The 22318-nt window shown below is 48.2% G+C and overlaps 1 protein-coding gene across 3 annotated transcripts; it reads left to right on the plus strand.

Annotated features, from left to right (window-relative positions):
• Window positions 1–6474: 6474 nt before the first annotated feature.
• Window positions 6475–9446, plus strand: LOC130290750 (protein spinster homolog 1-like). 3 transcript variants are annotated; one of them, XM_056538795.1, is made up of 2 exons: window positions 6475–6578; window positions 7884–9445. In XM_056538795.1, the coding sequence occupies exon 2, from the start codon at window positions 7896–7898 to the stop codon at window positions 9354–9356; it is 1461 nt and encodes a 486-aa protein (XP_056394770.1). In that variant the 5' UTR covers window positions 6475–6578; window positions 7884–7895; the 3' UTR covers window positions 9357–9445. The 3 variants fall into 3 exon arrangements, with proteins under 3 accessions (XP_056394770.1, XP_056394769.1, XP_056394771.1); XM_056538794.1 differs by having other exon boundaries at window positions 7808–9444; XM_056538796.1 differs by having other exon boundaries at window positions 6486–6578; window positions 7892–9446.
• The last annotated feature ends 12872 nt before the right edge of the window (window positions 9447–22318 follow it).

A 22318-nucleotide genomic window follows, 5' to 3' on the forward strand; every position in this document is an offset into this window, starting at 1 on the left:
TAAAAAGTAAAGGGCAACACCAGCATGTTAGTGTAAAAAAATATTTTTTTTACACTAACAGGCTGGTGTAGACCCCAACTTTTCCTTTTCATAAGGGGTAAAAGGAGAAAAAGCCCCCCAAAATTTGTAGTGCAATTTCTCCCGAGTACGGAAATACCCCATATGTGGCCCTAAACTGTTTCCTTGAAATACGACAGGGCTCCAAAGTGAGAGAGCACCATGCGCATTTGAGGACTAAATAAGGGATTGCATAGGGGTGGACATAGGGATATTCAACACCAGTGATTCCCAAACAGGTTGCCTCCAGCTGTTGCTAAACTTCCAGCATGCCTGGACAATCACTGCTGTCCGGAAATGCTGGGAGTTGTTGTTTTGCAACAGCTGGAGGCTCCGTTTTGGAAACACGGCTGTACAATAAGTTTTTCATTTTTATTGGGGGGGACAGTGTAAGGGGGTGTTTATGTAGTGTTTTACTCTTTATTAGGTGTTAGTGTAGTGAAGTGTTTTTAGGGTACATTCACACTGGCGGGTTACGGTGAGTTTCCCGCTAGGAATTTGCGCTGCGGCAAAAAATTTGCCGCAGCTCATACTTGAAGCAGAAAACTTGCTGTAAACCCGCCCGTGTGAATGTACCCTGTACGTTCACATGGGGGGGGAGGGGCAAACCTCCAGCTGTTTCAAAACTACAACTCCCAGCATGCACGGTCTGTCAGTACATGCTGGGAGTTGTAGTTTTGCAACAGCCGGAGGCACACTGGTTGGAAAACCTTCAGTTAGGTTCTGTTACCTAACTCAGTATTTTCAAACCAGTGAGCCTCCAGCTGTTGCAAAACTACAACTCCCAGCATGCACGGTCTGTCAGTACATGCTGGGAGTTGTAGTTTTGCAACAGCCGGAGGCACACTGGTTGGAAAACCTTCAGTTAGGTTCTGTTACCTAACTCAGTATTTTCCAACCAGTGAGCCTCCAGCTGTTGCAAAACTACAACTCCCAGCATGCACGGTCTGTCAGTACATGCTGGGAATTGTAGTTTTGAAACAGCTGGAGGCACACTGGTTGGAAAATACTGAGTTGGGTTCTGTTACCTAACTCAGTATTTTCCAACCAGTGTGCCTCCAGCTGTTGCAAAACTACAATTCCCAGCATGTCTGATCACAGAAGGGCATGCTGGGAGATGTAGTTATGCAACAGCTGGAGGTACGCAACTACAACTCCCAGCATGCCGAGACAGCTGTTTTCTGTGTGGGCATGCTGGAATTTGTAGTTTTGCAACATCTGGAGTGATACAATTTAGAGACCACAGAACAGTGATCTCCAAACTGTGGACCTCCAGATGTTGCAAAACTACAACTCCCAGCATGCCCAGACAGCAAACAGCTGTGTGGGCATGCTAGGATTTGTAGTTTTGCAAGATCTAGAGTGCAGTATAGAGATCACTGTGCAGTGGTCTCTAAACTGCAGACCTCCAGCTGTTGCAAAACTACAAATTCCAGCATGCCCACACAGCAAACAGCTGTCTGGGCATGCTGGGAGTTGTAGTTTTGCAACATCTGGAGGGCTACAGTCTAGAGACCACTATAGTGGTCTCAGACTGTAGCCCTCTAGATGTTGCTAGGCAACTACTCACCGGCTTCCGTCGCATCCGGGAGCCGTCCTCTTCTGCCGCACGCCGCCGCAGATCTCCGTCGCCGACCGCCGATCCCCGTTGCTCCGCTGCCTCCGGAGGGGTAAGTGGACTCCGGCGCCGCTCCTCTTCGTTTTCCCCATTCTGCCCCGCCTATTGTGGGAGGGCAGGACTGGGAAAACGAAAGTAAACCCCTCCGCCCCTGATCTGCTATTGGTGGTCGCGTCTAGACCACCAATAGCAGAGATAGGAGGGGTGGCAACCCTGCCACCTCACTCCTATCGCTTTAGGGGGATCCTGGGTGTCTTAGACACCCGCGATCCCCCTTCTATTCCGGGTCACCGGGTCACCATAGACCCGTAATGACCCGGAATCGGCGCAAATCGCAAGTGTGAATTCACTTGCGATTTGCGCCGATCGCCGACATGGGGGGGTCTAATGATCCCCTGGGCATTTGCACGGGGTGCCTGCTGATAGATATCAGCAGTCACCCCGGCCCGGTCCCCGCCCGGCGCGCGGCGGGGGCCGAAATTCCCACGGGCGTTTGGATACGCCCTTCGTCCTTAAGTACCAGGACGCAAGGGCGTATGCATACGCCCTTCGTCCCCAACGGGTTAAAGGGCCAGTGCACCCATAATTAGTGTTTGCACCTGACACCGCATTATGAGTCCCTGCACCTCCCACACTTCCCTGCCGGATCTTCAGTGCCCCTAGCCTGAGATTAAGCGTTCCTTATTGCTTGTTTGCCTTACCCGTGTATCCAGACCTTCCCGCTACGTTATTTAACTCTTCACCTTTGCCGCCTACCTTGACCTTCTGCCACGTTGACAACGCTACTGCCTTATCCTCTGGTATTTCGTCTTCCCAGCTACCTGTGTGGTCAAGCCGTGTCGGGGGTAGTGACATGGGTGCCGCCTGCCGCAGCAAGCCCATCCTGCCGTGCGACGAGCTGTGGTGAAGGCCAGTGGCACCTTAGACTCCGCTCCCCAATACTATCCGGGTCATCAGCCACACAGGTTAGAGGATCCACATCCAGCTCTGTTGCATCGATACTTAGCGTTAGCCCCAAAATCAGTTAGCGTTAATTCCCAATTATTACCCTGGTACCCACCGCCACAAGGATTGAAAATGGCGCTCCTGGGCCTAAGCGGTAACAGGCTGGTGTTATTTAGGCTGCCCAAGGTAGGTTTTTGTGGTTCTCACTTTTTTTTTAATTAATTTATTTTGGGGTTGTAACAACCTCATAATTCCTCAAAACTTTGTCCTCAGAAAAGTGGAGCAGTTGCCCATTGCAAACAATCATTATTTTTTCTCAATTTTTACAGAGTCTTCTTCGAAATAATTGAAGCCATATGATTGTTTGCTATGGGCAACTGTTAAACATTTAATTACCATAGCTGCTAATGAATATTCACCTATATGTAAAAAAAAAAGTGAATAACTGTATTTTTTGCTTTCTGTTATTTAGGTCTGTTCTTGTGTTGAAAATGTTGTTAGTTTAAAAAACATGATTTCCGTATAAAGGTACGAGGTTGCACCCATCCTCATGTTCACTACTTCAATTTCCATGTTCAGCCATGTTGCGAAAGTTGTAGATCAGGTTGTGACATTAGCGTTTAGCCTTATCTTAAAGGGGTACACCGCTGCTCAGCATTTGGAACAAACTGTTCCGAACGCTGGAGCCGCCATCGGGAGCTTGTGACATCATAGCCCCGCCCCCTCATGATGTCACAAGCTCCCAGCGCCGGCTCCAGCGGTCGGAACAGTTTGTTCCAAATGCTGAGCAGCGGAGTACCCCTTTAAGCATGGACATGTGAACATTTTGCTACATCTCATTGGTTGTCTTTTGTAAATTGTATTTAAAGGAGAGGTTTCTTGTTACTCAAGTTTCCTTTTGCGGAATTACCCAGCAATGCCTGCTGTGGTGCGTTGATAAAAATGTTACCTGTGCCTAATTTTTACTCGCACATGCCTATTTATTTTCACATAGGAAAATGTGGCAGATGTGTCACAACAACCTTGTCCTTCCACTCAGGAATCTGCTTCAAGGCAGGAAAGTGTGCTTGATGATGGGAACTACAGATGAGCGAACTTACAGTAAATTCGATTTGTCACGAACTTCTCGGCTCGGCAGTTGATGACTTATCCTGCGTAAATGAGTTCAGCCTTCAGGTGCTCCAGTGGCTGGAAAAGGTGGATACATTCCTAGGAAAGAGTCTCCAGCCACCGGAGCACCTGAAGGCTGAGCTAATTTATGCAGGATAAGTCATCAACTGCCGAGCCGAGAAGTTCGTGACGAATCGAATTTACTGTAAGTTCGCTCATCTCTAATGGGAACCTTGAATTTAGGGGTATTCCGGGTTTATACATCTTCTCCCCTATCCAAAGAATAGGGGATAAGATGTATGATTGCAGGGGTCCCGCCGCTAGGGACCCCAGCGATCTCGGTGCAGCCCCCGGCATTCTGTGCCTGGCACTGCTTTCGATATGGGGACGTGACGTCACGGTCACGCCCCCTAGTGATGTCGCACAACGCCCCCTCCATGCATGTCTATGGGAGGTGGGCGTGATGGCTATGTCATTAGCCGTCACACCTCCTCCAATAGAAGTTAATGGAGGGGGACGTGGTGTCCGCATCACCAGTCATCGGACACGGAGCTCTGTGCGCCGAATGACGGGGTGCCACTCCATAGATCCTGGGGGTCCCCAGCAGCAGGACCCCCGCAATCTAACATCTTATCCCCTTTCCTTTAGATAGGGATAGGATGTTTGCGCCTGAATACAACTTTAAGGACTACGGGTGATATTTGAGCAAACCCGTGCTGAATAAAAGTTGCATGTTTTCCCTGAGCAAACAATCATATAACTTATTTATTTTCTAACGATGCCTCTACAAAAAGAAATTAGTTATCTGATTGTTTGCTATGGACAACAGGGCAAATTATCCTCAGGACAGGTTTGGTTCATTCTCCATCCACATTTAAAATAAAGCACACTGGCATGCCTTATAGTAATTAACCCCTTAAGGACCCGGGGTTTTTCCGTTTTTGCCTTTTAGTTTTTTCCTCCTTACCTTTTAAAAATCATAACTCTTACAATTTTGCACCTAAAAATCCATATTATGGCTAATTTTTTGCGCCACCAATTCTTCTTTGCAGTGACATTAGTCATTTTACCCAAAAATCTACATCAAAATGGAAAAAAACAATCATTGTGAGACAAAATTGTAGAAAAAAAAGCAATTTTTAAAATTTTGGGGGCCTCCGTTTCTACGCAGTGCATTTTTCGGTAAAAATGACATGTTCTCTTTATTCTGTAGGTCCATACAATTAAAATGATACCATACTTATATAGGTTTGATTTTGTCGTACTTCTGAAAAAAATCATGACTACAATCAGGAAAATGTATACAATTATTAAAATTGTCAACTTCTGACCCCTATACTTTTTTATTTTTACGGGTATGGGGCGGTATGATGGCTCATTTTTGCTCTGTGATCTGAAGTTTTTATTGGTACCATTTTTGTATTTATCTGACTTTTTGATCGCTTTTTATTCATTTTTTCATGATATAAAAAGTGACCAAAAATACGCTATTTTGGACTTTGGATTTTTTGGGCGCGTACGCCATTGACCGTGTGGTTGAATTAACAATTTATTTTTATAATTCAGACCTTTGCGCATGTGGCGATACCACATATGTTTATTTTTATTTACACAGTTTTTTTTTTAAATGGGAAACGGGGGGTGATTCAAACTTTTATTAGGGAAGGGGTTAAATGATCTTTATTCACATTTTTTTCCACTTTTTTTTTTGTAGTGTTATAGCTCCCAAAAGGGGCTATAACGCTGCACACACTGATCTTTTACATTGATCAATGGTTTCTCATAGGAAATCATTGATCGATGATTCTGCTTGACTGCTCATGTCTGGATCTCAGGCACTGAGCAGTCATTCGGTGATCGGACACCAGGAGGTAGGTAGGGACCCTCCTGCTGTCCTGTAAGCTGTGCGGGATGCCACAATTTCACTGCCAGATGAGCTAGCCGGGGGTAGTTTACTTTCACTTTAGGTGTGGCATTCAACTGTGCTAAAGGAAAGTTGACCAGTTGCCCATAGCAACCAATCAGATTGCTTCTTTCATTTTTCAGAGGCCTTTTCAAAAATGAAACAGAAAGAGATCTGATTGGTTGCTGTGGACAACTGGTCAACTTTTCCTCTGGACAAGTTTGGATAAATCTCCCCATAAATGGTTTTCAAAAGACTCCTTGGGGGAGATTTTCAAAAACCAGTGTAGAGGAAGAGTGGTGGGGTCGCCCATAGCAAACAAGAACACGCACCCTCACATAGACATGAATGGACGGGGTAATGACGCCACGTCCCCGTCTTAGCGGCAGCGCCTCTAGGCATATATATATATATACACACACACAAATAAATATAAAAATATAAATATACATACCTGAAGATGGTGTAAAACCCTGTAATGTCACAGATGCCAGACCTACAATAAATGCAATAAATAAACAATCCAAAGGGCTAAGTGTGGTGCAAAAGTATTTATTAAAAGGTCAAAAGATTAAAATACATAAACGGAGAAGAGACTGTGAAGTACAGCGATATACACGGCAGGCCTGGAGTAATATTTTTTTAAAACATGTTTTTATGTACTTGATGCATTTCTAGGCATATATATATATATATATATATATATATCCAAATAAATATAAAAATATATATACACATACCTGAAGATGGTTTAGAACCCTATGATGTCACAGATGCTTGTGATGATGTCACCGTAAGCTGAACAAAGAGCTGCGCACCGGCCTCAGTCTCTTCAGTGTGTTTTGCATTCACAACCTGTGGTGCAAAGTGTTTGTTAGAGAGTTTCTAATTGCGATAGAAAATACGAGATTTTGACCGTTCCTTGTCTGAAGAGAGAACCACAAGGTAAGTCTCAGCTTCTTCTATTCATACATACACAGGGCATTTTGTTTGTTTGTCAGTTTTTTTGTTTGTTTGTTTGTTTTTTTTAACAAAAGTTATATTCCTCATAGCATTGTGACAATACTTGGCTTAGGCATTAAACATAATAAAACGCACAGATAGTATCATGACCAGAGCTTTTTCTTGCAAAACTGCTAAAATGCAATTATGCCCAAAAAAGCCCCCAAGAAAACGAGTCCTAATTCATGAAGTTCTAAAAGATATAAGTCTATGAGAAAGATTTGGTGGTGTAGTAAAAGAATAACAGAAAGATTAGGGCAGAAATATAATATTATATAATAGTATTCTGTGTGTACTAACAATAGAAATACTCCGGGTACTCCGAAAGGGAAAACATTTTTCAAATCAACCAGTGGCAGAAAGTCATATAGGAAACGGATAGATCCCAATGAGGTGGGGTAGGTTCATTATTAGTAAATGTATATAGCAGGATAGCCCAATTGTATCTACAGTATGAACTTCCCATGGCCAAGCCCTTAAAATCCGCTATTACTAGGACCGGATGAGTTCCGGGTTGTCAGAAAATACAAGGACCGGACAGGTTCAGGGTTATCAGATATTACTTGGACCGGACAGGTTCAGGGTTATCAGATATTACTAGGACCGGAAAGGTTCAGGGTTATCGGATATTACTAGGACCGTACAAGTTCAGGGTTATCAGATATTACTAGGACCGGACAGGTTCAGGGTTATCAGATATTACTAGGACAGGACAGGTTCAGGGTTATCAGATATTACTAGGACCGGACAGGTTCAGGGTTATCAGATATTACTTGGACCGGACAGGTTCAGGGTTATCAGATATTACTAGGACCTGACAGGTTTAGGGTTATCAGATATTACTAGGACCGGACAGGTTCAGGGTTATCAGATATTACTAGGACCGTAAAGGTTCAGGGTTATCAGATATTACTAGGACCGGACAGGTTCAGTGTTATCAGATATTACTAGGACTGTACAGGTTCAGGGTTATCAGACATTGGAAACCTCAGGGAAGACATCTCCATAGAAAACACTTATAGAGAAGCATCTTCTTCTGAGGCTGCGATGGTCTTAGTGTTATCTTGTGGTTCTGTGCTGGACATTTCTGCTCTGTATGAAGGATCTATTGTGTAATGACAGGAATGATGACATGTTGTCTAATGTGTTCACTTATCTCTCTCTCTCTCTAGTGTTTTCAGGCTCTGACCTGTGACCATGGCCTCTCCACAAGACCCATTGCTGAAGGAGGAGGAAGAAGCAATGGAGGACCATAGTGATATGGATGTAGAAAAGGGCGATATCCCTGAGAGGCAGAACCTGCCATCTCTAAGCGTGATGTCCACCGCACGTTCCATCATCACCGTAGTGATCCTCGCCTTTATTAATTTGCTCATCTATGCAAATCGCTCCAGCGTGGCGGGGGTGCTGCCTTATATACAGAAAGCATATGACACCAATGCTAGTCTGTCCGGCTTATTGAATACATTGTTCATCGGAAGCTACGTGCTGGTGGCACCAATTGCGGGATATTTGGGCGACCACTGTAATAAGAAATATACTGTTTGCGCAGGAGTCGTCATTTGGCTGAGCATGACACTTACCCTGTCGTTTATCCCCGACGGGTATTTCCTGCTCTTCCTGCTGACGAGTGGGCTGGTTGGAGCCGGAGAGGCGACTTTCTGCACCATCGCCCCCTCCATCATTGCAGACCTTTTTACAAGTGACCAGCGGACCCGCATGCTGAATGTGTTTTACTCTGTTATACCTGTAGGTTGCGGACTAGGATACATCATCGGGCCCAAAGTGACTGATGCAGCAAGGGGCGATTGGCATTGGGCGTTTCGGGTCACCCCTGGCCTGGGCCTCATAGCTGTGGCTTTCATGATTTTGGTAACAAAGGAGCCTCCAAGAGCGACTACAAACGGGAAGAAGAACAACAAATCCCAGAAGTTTGCTAAATGGGCAACAGATCTGAAAAAACTATTTAAAAATCGGAGCTTCATGTTAACCACCCTGGGATCTTCAGCTGTATCCTTCATAGTGGGAGCCATAGGTGTATGGGGTCCATCATACCTGACCCACGCACGAACACTCCTACAAGAGAAGGACCCTTGCCGTGCTGAACCGTGTGACTATCACGACATCCTAATATTTGGTGTGGTTACAGTCGTCTCCGGCATTCTGGGAGTTGTAGCAGGGTCGGAGATAAGTAAAAGATATCGTAAATCCAACCCACGGGCGGACCCGCTTGTGTGTGGCTGTGCGATGATGATCTCCGCCCCTTTTCTTCTGTTGGCATTGACTTTCGGCAACATCAGCCTAGTTGCCACCAACATCTTCATCTTCATCGGAGAGACGCTTCTGTCAGTAAATTTCACCCTCATATCTGACATTATACTAAAAGTAGTAACTCCATGGAGAAGATCTTCAGCCCTGGCTGTGCAGATGACACTCTATCACCTCCTAGGTGACGCCGGCAGCCCGTACCTCATCGGCCTGATATCTGACACCTACGAACGAGGATATGCCAAATCCCCTCTTCTGAAATACCGCAGCCTGGAGTATGCCCTCATGAGCTGCACCATAATGGCAGTCATTGGAGGGGCCTTCTTCATGGCCACCGCCCTATTTATAGAGAGGGACGAAAAAGAAGCAGAGATGGAATCAGAACCTCCGTCATCCTCCTCCTCACTGCTTCCTGCCGATGAGGATCGTGCTTCAGACCCGAGAGATCTGTAACCTCCACAATGCCGATAGAAACAGCGAGGACTCTCCTAAAAGTCAACGAGGAAAAGTCATCGCTCACCTTTATCTCTTTTACTTAATAAAAAAAAATATATATATTAATTGCTGCAATTGTTCTGTCATACTATACCTCTACGTTTTTTTTTTTTTGCTGTTCTGGCACCATAGGGGCTTCCTAAATATGACATGCCCCCAAAAACAGTTTCAGCAAAATTTGCTTTCCAAAGCCCATTGTCGCTCCTTCCATTCTGAGCCCTCTACTGCACCCGAGGAGGGATTTACATCCACATATAAGGTATTTCCTTACTTAAGAGAAAATGGGTTACAAATTTTGGGGGTCTTTTTCTTCTTTTATCCCTTGTAAAAATAAAAATAAATGGGGCTTCAATAATATGTTAGTGTAAAAAGGGAATATTTTGAATTTTCCTCCTCATTTTGCTGCTATTCCTGTGAAACGCCTAAAGGGTTAAACTTTCTGAATTTAATTTTGAATACTTTGAGGGGATCAGTTTTCATAATAGGGTAGACCAGTGTTTCCAAACTTTTTCGGCTCAGGGCACCCCTCCGAAAAATTATCGCGGGGCACCCCGACCGAAGTTGACAAGCAAAGAAAAAAAAAAAGGGAAAAGAGTTGACTCCATCTGCTCCGGGTCATCATGACAATTTCTTACAGCCACAATTCTTCACTGTTAAACCTGCAAAACAAACCTATTAGGCTCCGCACTTTTTTTTACATGGGTGACAGAGGAGTGTAGGAGTGTTCATGGGTGACAGAGGGGTGTAGGAGTGTACATGGGTGACAGAGGGGTGTAGAAGAGTGTACATAGGTGGCAGAGGGGTGTAGAGGACTGTACATGGGTGACAGAGGGGTGTAGAAGAGTGTAAATGGGTGACAGAGGGGTGTAGAGGAATGTGCATGGGTGACAGAGGGGTGTAGAGGAGTGTACATGAGTGACAAAGGGGTGTAGAGGACTGTACATGGGTGGCAGAGGGGTGTTGAGGAGTGTACATGGGTGACAGAGGGGTATAGAGGAGTGTACATGGGTGACAGAGGGGTGTAGAAGAGTGTACATGGGTGACAGAGGGATGTAGAAGAGTGTATATGGGTGACAGAGGGGTGTAGAGGAGTGTACATGGGTGACAGAGAGGTGTAGAAGAGTGTACATGGGTGGTAGAGGGGTGTAGAAGAGTAGAAGAAAGTACATGGGTGACAGGGGGCAAAGAGGGTGATAGAGGGGTGTACATTGGTGACAAAGGGGTGTTGGGGGTGGACAGGAGTGTACATGGGTGACAGGAGTGTACATGGGTGGCAGGAGTGTAGAGGGGTGTACATGGGTGACAGAAGGGTGTACATGGGTGACAGAGGGATGTACATGGGTGTAGAAGAGTTTATATGGGTGACAGAGGGGTGTACATGGGTGACAGAGGGGTTTAGAGGAGTGTACATGGGTGACAGAGAGGTGTAGAGGACTGAACATGGGTGGCAGAGGAGTGTACATCGCTGGCAGAGGGGTGTAGAGAAGTGTACATGGGTGATAGGGGGTGTAAAGGAGTGTACATGGGTGACAGATAGGTGTAGAAGAGTTTACATGATTGGCAGAGGGGTGTAGAGAAGTGTACATGGGTGACAGAGGGGTGTAGAGGACTGTACATGGGTGCCAGATGGGTGTAGAGTAGTGTACATGGGTGGCAAAGGGGTGTAGAGGAGTGTACATGGGTGACAGAGGGGTGTAGAGGACTGTACATGGGTGACAGAGGGATGTAGAGGAGTATACATGGGTGACAGAGGGGTGTAGATGACTGTACATGGGTGGCAGAGGGGTGTAGAAGAGTGTAGATGGGTGACAGAGGGGTGTAGAGGACTGTACATGGGTGACAGAGGGGTGTAGAGGAGCGTACATGGGTGACAGAGGGGTGTAGAGGAGTGTACATTGGTGGCAGAGGGGTGTAGAAGAGTGTACATGGGTGGCAGAGGGGTGTAGAAGAGTGTACATGGGTGGCAGATGGGTGTAGAAGAGAAGAATGTACATGGGTGACAGGGGGCAAAGAGGGTGATAAAGGGGTGTAAATGGGTGACAAAGGGGTGTTGGGGGTGGACAGGAGTGTACATGGGTGGCAGGAGTGTAGAGGGGTGTACAGGGGTGACAGAAGGGTGTGCATGGGTGACAGAGGGATGTACATGGGTGTAGAAGAGTGTACATGGGCGGGAGAGTGGTGTACATGGGTGACAGAGGGGTTTAGAGGAGTGTACATGGGTGACAGAGGGGTGTATAGGAGTGTACATGGGTGACAGAGGGGTGTAGAGGACTGAACATGGATGGCAGAGGAGTGTACATGGGTGGCAGAGGGGTGTAGAGAAGTGTACTTGGGTGACAGGGGGTGTAGAGGAGTGTACATGGGTGACAGATAGGTGTAGAAGAGTTTACATGGGTGGCAGAGGGGTGTAGAGAAGTGTACATGGGTTGCAGAGGGGTGTAGAGAAGTGTACATGGGTGGCAGAGGGTGTAGAGGAGTGTACATGGGAGACAGAGGCGTGTAGAGGAGTGTACATGGGTGACAGGGGTGTACATGGGAGACAGAGGGGTGTACATGGGAGACATAGGGGTGTAGAGGAGTGTACATGGGTGACAGAGGGTTGTAGAGGAGTGTACATGGGTGGCAGAGGGGTGTAGAACAGTGTACATGGGTGACAGAGGGGTGTAGAAGAGTAGAAGAATGTACATGGGTGACAGGGGGCAAAGAGGGTGATAGAGGGGTGTATGTGGGTGACAAAGGGGTGTTAGGGGTGGACAGGAGTGTAAATGGGTGGCAGGAGAGTAGAGGGGTGTACATGGGTCACAGAAGGGTGTACGTGGGTGACAGAGGGGTGTACATGCGTGTAGAAGAGTGTACATGGGTGGCAGAGGGGTGTACATGGGTGACAGAAGGGTTTAGAGGAGTGTACATGGATGACAGAAGGGTGTAGAGGAGTGAACATGGGTGGCAGAGGAGTGTACATGGGTGGCAGAGGGGTGTATAGAAGTGTAAATGGGTGACAGGGGTGTGTAGAGAAGTGTACATGGGTGGCAGAGGGGTGTAGAGGAGTGTGCATGGGTGACAGGGGTGTACTTGGGAGACGTGGCAGAGGTGTACATGGCAGAGGAGTGTAGAGGAGTGTACATGGGTGACAGATGGGTGTAGACGAGTGTACATGGGTTGCAGAAGGGTGTAGAGAAGTGTACATGGGTGGCAGTGGGGTGTAGAGAAGTGTACATGGGTGGCAGAGGGGTGTAAAGAGTGTACATGGGAGACAGAGGAGTGTAGAGGAGGGTACATGGGTGACAGGGGTCTACATGGGAGACAGAAGGGTGTAGAGGAGTGTACATGGGAGACAGAGGGGTGTACATGGGAGACAGAGAGGTGTAGAAGAGTGTACATGGGAGATAGAGGGGTGTAGAGGAGTGTACATGGGTGACAGGGGTGTACCTGGGAGACAGAGTGGTGTAGAGGAGTATACATGGGAGACAGAGGGGTGTAGAGGAGTGTACATGGGAGACAGAGGGGTGTAGAGGGGTGTACATGGGAGACAGAGGGGTGTACATGGAAGGCAGAGGGGTGTACATGGGAGACAGGAGTGTACATGGGTGACAGAAGGGTGTAGATGAGTGTACATGGGAGACAGAGAGGTGTAGAAGAGTGTACATGGGTGACAGGGGTGACAGGGGAGTACATGGGAGACAGAGGGGTATAGAGAAGTGTACATGGGAGACAGAGGGGTGTAGAGGGATGTACATGGGTGACAGAGGGGTGTAGAAGAGTGTACATTGGAGACAGAGAGGTGTAGAAGAGTGTACATGGGAGACAGATGGGTGTACATGGGAGACAGAGGTGTGTAAAGAGGTGTACATGGTAGACAGAGGGTGTACATGGAAACAGGAGTGTACACGGGTGACACGGGTGTACATGGGAGACAGAGGGGTGTACATGGGAGACAGAGGGGTGTACATGGGTGACAGAGAGTTGTACATGGTCGACAGAGGGGTGTTCATGGGTGGCAGATGGGTGTACAGGAGTGTACATGGGAGACAGAGAGGTGTAGAAGAGTGTATATGGGTGACAGGGGTGTACATTGGGAGACAGAGGGGTGTAAATGGGAGACAGAGAGGTGTAGAGGGGTGTACATGGGAGACAGAGAGGTGTACATGGGAGACATAGGGGTGTACATGGGAGACAGAGGGGTGTACATGGGTGGCAGAGGGTGTACATGGGAAACAGAGAGGTGTACATGGGAGACAGAGAGGTGTACATGGGAGACAGAGGGGTGTACATGGGTGACAGAGAGGTGTACATGGGTGGCAGAGGGGTGTACATGGGAGACAGAGGGGTGTAGAGGAGTGTACATGGGTGAAAGGGGTGTACATGGGAGACAGAGGGGTGTACATGGGAGACAGAGGGGTGTACATGGGAGACAGAGAGGTGTAGAAGAGTGTACGTGGGAGACAGAGGGGTGTACATAGGAGACAGAGGAGTGTACATGGGAGACAGAGGGGTGTAGAGGGGTGTACATGGGAGACAGAGGGGTGTACATGGGAGACAGAGAGGTGTACATGGGAGACAGAGGGGTGTACATGGGAGACAGAGGGGTGTACATGGGTGACAGAGAGGTGTACATGGGTGGCAGAGGGGTGTACATGGGAGACAGAGGGATGTAGAGGGGTGTACATTGGAGACAGAGGGGTATACATGGGAGACAGAGGGGTATACATGGGAGACAGGAGTGTACACGGGTGACAGGGGTGTACATGGGAGACAGAGGGATGTACATGGGAGACAGAGGGGTGTACGTGGGAGACAGAGGGGTGTACATGGGTGGCAGAGGGGTGTAGAAGAGTGTACATGGGAGACAGAGGGGTGTAGAAGAGTGTACATGGGTGACAGGGGGGCATCGGGGTGACAGGGGTGGACAGGAGTGACAAGTTGGTAACAGGGGTGGACAGAGGGGTGATGAACATGGGTGACAAGGATGTGGTAAGAGGGGTGGACAATGGGGGTGAACATGGGTGACAGGGATGACAGTGGGGTGGATAGGGGGGTGGCCAAGGTGGACATGGGAGACGGGGTCAGAGAGGTGGACATGGATGACAGGAGGGTGGACAAGGAGGGGTGGACAGGAGTGTACATGGGTGGCAGAGGGGTGTAGAAGAGTGTATATGGGTGACAGAGGGGTGTAGAAGAGTGTATATGGGTGACAGAGGGGTGTAGAGGAGTGTACATGGGTGACAGAGGGGTGTAGAGGAGGAGTGAATAGGGGGGGTGGACATGGGTGACAGATGTAGAATGGGGGGTGGTCAGAGGGGTGGACGAGGGGGGGGGGTGAACATGTGTTACAGGGGAATGGACAGGGGTGACAGAGGGGTGGCCAAGGAGGACAGGAGTGGACATGGATGACATGGGTGAGAGGGGGGGTGATCATGGGTGACAGGGGGGTGGATATGGGTGACAGGGGGGGTGCACATGAGTGACAGGGGGGTCGACATGGGTGACAGGGGGGGTGCACATGGGTGAATGGAGGGGGGGTGGACAGGGTAACAGAGGGGTGGAAAGAGTACAGTACCTTAAGTAAGCCATTTTTCTGGAATCTGGCGCAGCTTCCACGCTCCTCCCTGCTCCGACAGGGCACACATTCACCTCTGGGAGGAGGGGGACGCTGGGGCACGGGTCATTACACCAGCACAGGAATCCGGCAGAGCACCACCAGGGCACTCATTCATTGCGTCGCAGGGGGGAGGGGGACTCTGGGGCACAGGTCACTACACTACGCCGCAGGGGGGAGGGGGCCGCAGACGGACGCTGGGGGATGCTGTGTGCGCACGCACAGCAAAGCGCATACATACTTCCCTTCCCCCCCTGCAGCGCCGTGAGTCACAGGCAGGGCAGGCCGGGGCGGGAAATTTTAAATAAAAAATAAATAATAATTTTGACGGCAAAATCCCGCGGCACCCTGGTTGGGAATCACTGACATACAGGAATACATAGGGGATAATTGCATTATAAGTGATAGCCAGCATGGGTTTACTAAGGATAGAAGTTGTCAAACCAATCTAATTTGCTTTTATGAAGAGGTGAGTAGAAGCCTTGACAGAGGAATGGCTGTGGATATAGAGGGAGGCTGTGGATATAGAGGGGGGGCTGTGTATATAGAGGGGGGCTGTGTATATAGAGGGGGGGCTGTGTATATAGAGGAATGCCTGTGGATAGAGTGTTTCTGGATTTTGCCAAAGCATTTGATACTATCCCTCATAGACGTCTGACAGGTAAGTTAACGTCCTTGGGCTTGGAAACTTTAGTTTGTAACTGGATTGAACACTGGCTCATGGATCGTACCCAGAGAGTGGTGGTCAATGATTCGTACTCTGATTGGTCCCCGGTTATTAGTGGTGTACCCCAAGGTTCAGTTCTGGGCCCGTTCTCGTTTAATTTATTTATTAATGATATAGAGCAGTGGTTCACAACCTTTTTGGCGACTGTACCCCCAAAGGCTGAAAGTATGTCCGCGGGTACCCCTCGCACGTAAAATTGTGCGGAACTTATCCGCGAGGGGTACCCGTGGACAAAAGGCATGTGCTTACCTTTATACTAATGTGATACTTAATCCCCTTTGCCATTATTCTCCCCTCCCTCTTATCCCCTTTTGCTATTATTTCCCCGTCCCTCTTATCCCCTTTTGCCATTATTCCCCCCTCCATCTTAATCCCCTTGTGCCATTATTATCCAATATGGCAAAAGGGAGTCAGAGGGAGGGGGGAATAATGGCACAAGGGGATTAAAATAGTGGGGGGTAGTGATAATGGCAAAAGGGGATCAGAAGGAGGGGGGAATAATGGTACAAGGGGATAAAGAAGGAGGGGGGGGGGGGTAATCATTACCCCCCTCCATCTTAATCCCCTGTGCCATAATTCCCCCCACCCTCTGATCCCCTTTTGCCATTATCCCTCTCTCCCCCTCCATCTTAATGCCTTTGTGCCATTATTTCTCTCCCCCCACTCATCCCCCTCCGATACCCCTGGGCTAATATATATATATATATATATATATATATATATATATATATATTTATATATATATATATATATATATATATCTATCATCCCTCCCATACTCTTAGTTTTAACTTTTTTTTTTTTACATTACCTGGCTTGTTTGGGTACCGCTCCCAAAGTCCAGTTCCCGGAGTCCTGTTCGGTGCTGCACAGAAGGGTGACATCCTCCTGCGCTTTGCGGCACCTCCGCGCAATGTCAGGGGATGTCACACATCTCCCCAGCAAGCATGCAGCTCCCGTAAAGTAGCCGTGGCTGGAGCTGCAGCTGCAATACTTTACTGAGAGCTGCCGCGGCCATTCCCCACAATGCGCTGACAATTATTGGCCAATGCATGGCCAGTATTTGTCAGCGCACTGCATACCCCCGCACAACCAGTGGCGTACCCCCAGTTGAGAAACCCTGGTATAGAGGATGGTATTAACAGCTCTGTTTCTATCTTTGCAGATGACACCAAGCTTTGTAGCACGGTACAGTCTATAGAGGATGTGCATAAGTTACAGATGACTTGGATAGACTAAGTGTCTGGGCATCCACTTGGCAAATGAGGTTCAATGTGGATAAATGTAAAGTTATGCATCTGGGTACTAATAACCTGCATGCATCGTATGTCTTAGGGGGGATTAAACTGTCAGAGTCACTGGTAGAGAAGGATCTGGGTGTACTTGTAGATCACAGACTACAGAATAGCATGCAATGTCAGGCTGCTGCTTCCAAAGCCGGCAGGATATTGTCATGTATCAAAAGAGGCATGGACTCAAGGGACAGGGACATAATACTCCCCCTTTATAAAGCATTGGTACGGCCTCACCTGGAATATGCTGTTCAGTTTTGGTCACCTGTCCATAAAAGGGACACTGCGGAGTTGGAAAGGGTGCAGAGACGCGCGAATAAACTAATATGGGGCATGGAACATCTTAGCTATGAGGAGCGATTAAAGGAGTTACAATTGTTTAGTCTTGAGAAGAGACGTTTAAGGGGGGATATGATAAACGTATATAAGTATATTAATGGCCCATACAAAAAATATGGAGAAAAACTTTTCCAGGTTAAACCCCCTCAAAGGACGAGGGGGCACTCCCTCCGTCTGGAGAAGAAAAGGTTTAGTCACAAGGGGCGACACGCCTTCAACAGTCTACCTCAGGAACTGGTCACAGCAGGAACAATTAACAGCTTTAAAACAGGGTTAGATACATTCCTGGAACAAAATAACATTGATGCTTATGCTGAAATATAAAATCCCACCCCTTCCCTTTTAACCCACCACCTCTTTGCTCAACCTTACTAACTATGTAACAATTCCCCCCCCCCCCCAAAAAAAAAAGACCTTTAATACAGTATTGCATTACATCAATTCCAAACTGACAGCAAAAACACACTACACAATCTTATTAGACATATTAGGAACCGAATCAGATGATAAGGGACATGTCAGAGAGTCAAAATCAAGGAAAGCAACACAATACAAAATCTGAACCAGAATCCGAACTCAAAACAGGCAAGGGTCAAACTGGGAAAGTATGGGAAGTCCAAATCAGAAGTCAGAAAGAAAAGGTCAGGTAGCAAGGCAATAGTCAAGATGGAGGGAAAGCTGAGTAGTACAAAGGAACGCTAGTGACAAGAGAAAAACACAATCATGGGCATCTGATATACACAGACCAGTATTACTAATAGCACCACTATACAAGGGACCTATAATTCCGCAACACCATGACCACTACCATTACCACTAACTAAAACTGCTATATAGTAATTGAATAAAAACCACTGCACAAAAGAGCAATAACCCCTATATGGGAGTAGAAATGAGGTGTACACAGGGGCCGCAGACCATATAAATGATTACAGTTACCTTCTCACAGGCGTCTTCTCTGATCAGAGTCGCTCACTTTTCTCTTTCTTCTCCAACTGTTCTGGGTCATAATGAAGATTTCTCCCGACCACAACTTGTCTCCAACGATTCTGCCAGACAAACATTTTAGGCTCCTCGCTACAGCAAAATCCTCACCTCCATACAAACCCCCTATATGTATTACACTGCCCCATATAGTATTAGATCCCTCTGTGCTCCTGTATAGTATTAGATCCCAACATTGTCCCCACTCGATATAATACCCCCTCACATTGCCCTTATACATTATTATGCCCCTTCACATTCTAATGTCCCTGTAAATTGCCACCATATATAATAATGCCCCCTCACATTGCCCCCATACATTATAATGCCCCCTACATTGTTCCCATATACAGAAAGCTGTTCATCTAGGAATGCTCAGACCTGACACCCATAATGTGGTGGTCACCATCTTGCTGGAAAAACTCAGGGAACGTGCAGCTTCAGTGCTTAAAGATGGAAACACATCATCATGTAGCTATTTCGCATATCCAGTGGCCTTGAGTTTTCCATTGATGAAGAATGGCCCCACTATCTTTGTACCCCATATACCACACCATACCATCAATTTTTGTGTTCCAACAGTCTTGGAGGTGTTACGCCGAGCGCTCCGGGTCCCCGCTCCTCCCCGGAGCGCTCGCTACACTTCCCTCACTGCAGCGCCCCGGTCGGTTCCACGGACCCGGGGCGCTGCGTTACTGCCTCCGGCCGGGATGCGATTCGCGATGCGGGTAGCGCCCGCTCGCGATGCGCACCCCGGCTCCCGTACCTTACTCGCTCCCCGTCAGTTCTGTCCCGGCGCGCGCGGCCCCGCTCCCTAGGGCGCGCGCGCGCCGGGTCTTTGCGATTTAAAGGGCCACTGCACCGCTGATTGGTGCAGTGGTTCCAATTAGTGTTTACACCTGTGCACTTCCCTATATCACCTCACTTCCCCTTCACTCCCTCGCCGGATCTTGTTGCCCTAGTGCCAGTGAAAGCGTTCCTTGTGTGTTCCTTGCCTGTGATTCCAGACCTTCTGCCGTTGCCCCTGACTACGATCCTTGCTGCCTGCCCCGACCTTCTGCTACGTCCGACCTTGCTTCTGTCTACTCCCTTGTACCGCGCCTATCTTCAGCAGCCAGAGAGGTTGAGCCGTTGCTAGGGGATACGACCTGGTCACTACCGCCGCAGCAAGACCATCCCGCTTTGCGGCGGGCTCTGGTGAAAACCAGTAGTGACTTAGAACCGATCCTCTAGCACGGTCCACGCCAATCCCTCTCTGGCACAGAGGATCCACTACCTGCCAGCCGGCATCGTGACAGTAGATCCGGCCATGGATCCCGCTGAAGTTCCTCTGCCAGTTGTCGCTGACCTCACCACGGTGGTCGCCCAGCAGTCACAACAGATTGCGCAACAAGGCCAACAGCTGTCTCAACTGACTGTTATGCTACAACAGTTACTACCACAGCTCCAGCAATCATCTCCTCCGCCAGCTCCTGTACCTCCTCCGCAGCGAGTGGCCGCTTCTGGAATACGACTATCCTTGCCGGATAAATTTGATGGGGACTCTAAGTTTTGCCGTGGCTTTCTTTCCCAATGTTCATTACACTTGGAGATGATGTCGGACCAGTTCCCCACTGAAAGGTCTAAGGTGGCTTTCGTAGTCAGCCTGCTGTCTGGAAAAGCCCTGGCTTGGGCCACACCGCTCTGGGACCGCAATGACCCCGTCACTGCCTCTGTACACTCCTTCTTCTCGGAAATTCGAAGTGTCTTTGAGGAACCTGCCCGAGCCTCTTCTGCTGAGACTGCCCTGTTGAACCTGGTCCAGGGTAATTCTTCCGTTGGCGAGTATGCCGTACAGTTCCGTACCCTTGCTTCAGAATTATCCTGGAATAATGAGGCACTCTGCGCGACCTTTAAAAAAGGCCTATCCAGCAACATTAAAGATGTTCTGGCCGCACGAGAAATCCCTGCTAACCTACATGAACTCATCCATCTTGCCACTCGCATTGACATGCGTTTTTCCGAACGGCGTCAGGAGCTCCGCCAGGATATGGACTCTGTTCGCACGAGGCGTTTCTTCTCCCCGGCTCCTCTCTCCTCTGGTCCCCTGCAATCTGTTCCTGTGCCTCCCGCCGTGGAGGCTATGCAGGTCGACCGGTCTCGCCTGACACCCCAAGAGAGGACACGACGCCGCATGGAGAATCTCTGCCTGTACTGTGCTAGTACCGAACACTTCCTGAAGGATTGTCCTATCCGTCCTCCCCGCCTGGAAAGACGTCCGCTGACTCCGCACAAAGGTGAGACAGTCCTTGATGTCTACTCTGCTTCTCCACGTCTTACTGTGCCTGTGCGGATGTCTGCCTCTGCCTTCTCCTTCTCTGCTGTGGCCTTCCTGGACTCTGGATCTGCAGGAAATTTCATCTTAGCCTCTCTCGTCAACAGGTTCAACATCCCGGTGACCAGTCTCGCCAGACCCCTCTACATCAATTGTGTAAACAATGAAAGATTGGACTGTACTATACGTTTCCGCACGGAGCCCCTTCTAATGTGCATCGGATCTCATCACGAGAGGATTGAACTGTTGGTCCTCCCCAATTGCACTTCTGAAATCCTTCTTGGACTTCCCTGGCTTCAACTCCATTCCCCAATCCTGGATTGGTCCACTGGGGAGATCAAGAGTTGGGGGCCCTCTTGTTCCAAGGACTGCTTAAAACCGGTTCCCAGTAAACCTTGCCGTGTCCCTGTGCTTCCTCATGTAACCGGTCTCCCTAAGGCCTATATGGACTTTGCGGACGTTTTTTGCAAAAAACAAGCTGAGACTCTACCTCCTCACAGGCCTTATGATTGTCCCATTGACCTCCTCCCGGGCACTACTCCACCCCGGGGCAGAATCTATCCTCTGTCCGTCCCAGAGACTCTTGCCATGTCTGAATACGTCCAAGAAAATTTAAAAAAGGGCTTTATCCGTAAATCCTCCTCTCCTGCCGGAGCCGGATTTTTCTTTGTGTCCAAAAAAGATGGCTCTCTACGTCCTTGCATTGACTACCGCGGTCTTAATAAAATCACGGTTAAGAACCGCTACCCCCTACCCCTCATCTCTGAACTCTTTGATCGTCTCCAAGGTGCCCATATTTTTACCAAACTGGACTTAAGAGGTGCTTATAATCTCATCCGCATCAGAGAGGGGGATGAATGGAAAACGGCATTTAACACCAGAGATGGACACTTTGAGTATCTGGTCATGCCCTTTGGTCTATGCAACGCCCCTGCCGTCTTCCAAGACTTTGTTAATGAAATTTTTCGTGATCTACTATACTCCTGTGTTGTTGTATATCTGGACGATATCCTGATTTTTTCTGCCAATCTTGAAGAACACCGCCAGCATGTCCGTATGGTTCTTCAGAGACTTCGTGATAATCAACTCTATGCCAAAATAGAGAAATGTCTGTTTGAATGCCAATCTCTTCCTTTTCTAGGATACTTGGTCTCTGGCCAGGGACTACAAATGGACCCAGATAAACTCTCTGCCGTCTTAGATTGGCCACGCCCCTCCGGACTCCGTGCCATCCAACGTTTTTTGGGGTTCGCCAATTATTACAGGCAATTTATTCCACATTTTTCTACCATTGTGGCTCCTATTGTGGCTTTAACAAAAAAAAATGCCGATCCCAAGTCTTGGCCTCCTCAAGCGGAAGACGCCTTTAAACGACTCAAGTCTGCCTTTTCTTCGGCTCCCGTGCTCTCCAGACCTGACCCATCTAAACCCTTCCTATTGGAGGTTGATGCCTCCTCAGTGGGAGCTGGAGCTGTCCTTCTACAAAAAAACTCTTCCGGGCATGCTGTTACTTGTGGTTTTTTTTCCAGGACCTTCTCTCCGGCGGAGAGGAACTACTCCATCGGGGATCGAGAGCTTCTAGCCATTAAATTAGCACTTGAGGAATGGAGGCATCTGCTGGAGGGATCAAGATTTCCAGTTATTATTTACACCGATCACAAGAACCTC

This window comes from Hyla sarda, chromosome 9 (assembly GCF_029499605.1).
Source record: "Hyla sarda isolate aHylSar1 chromosome 9, aHylSar1.hap1, whole genome shotgun sequence".
NCBI classification, from domain to species: Eukaryota; Metazoa; Chordata; class Amphibia; order Anura; family Hylidae; genus Hyla; species Hyla sarda.

Bases quoted from the DNA above. Each gene is read 5' to 3' on its own strand.
- LOC130290750 (XM_056538794.1), top strand. From the start codon at position 7,833: ATGGCCTCTCCACAAGACCCATTGCTGAAGGAGGAGGAAGAAGCAATG.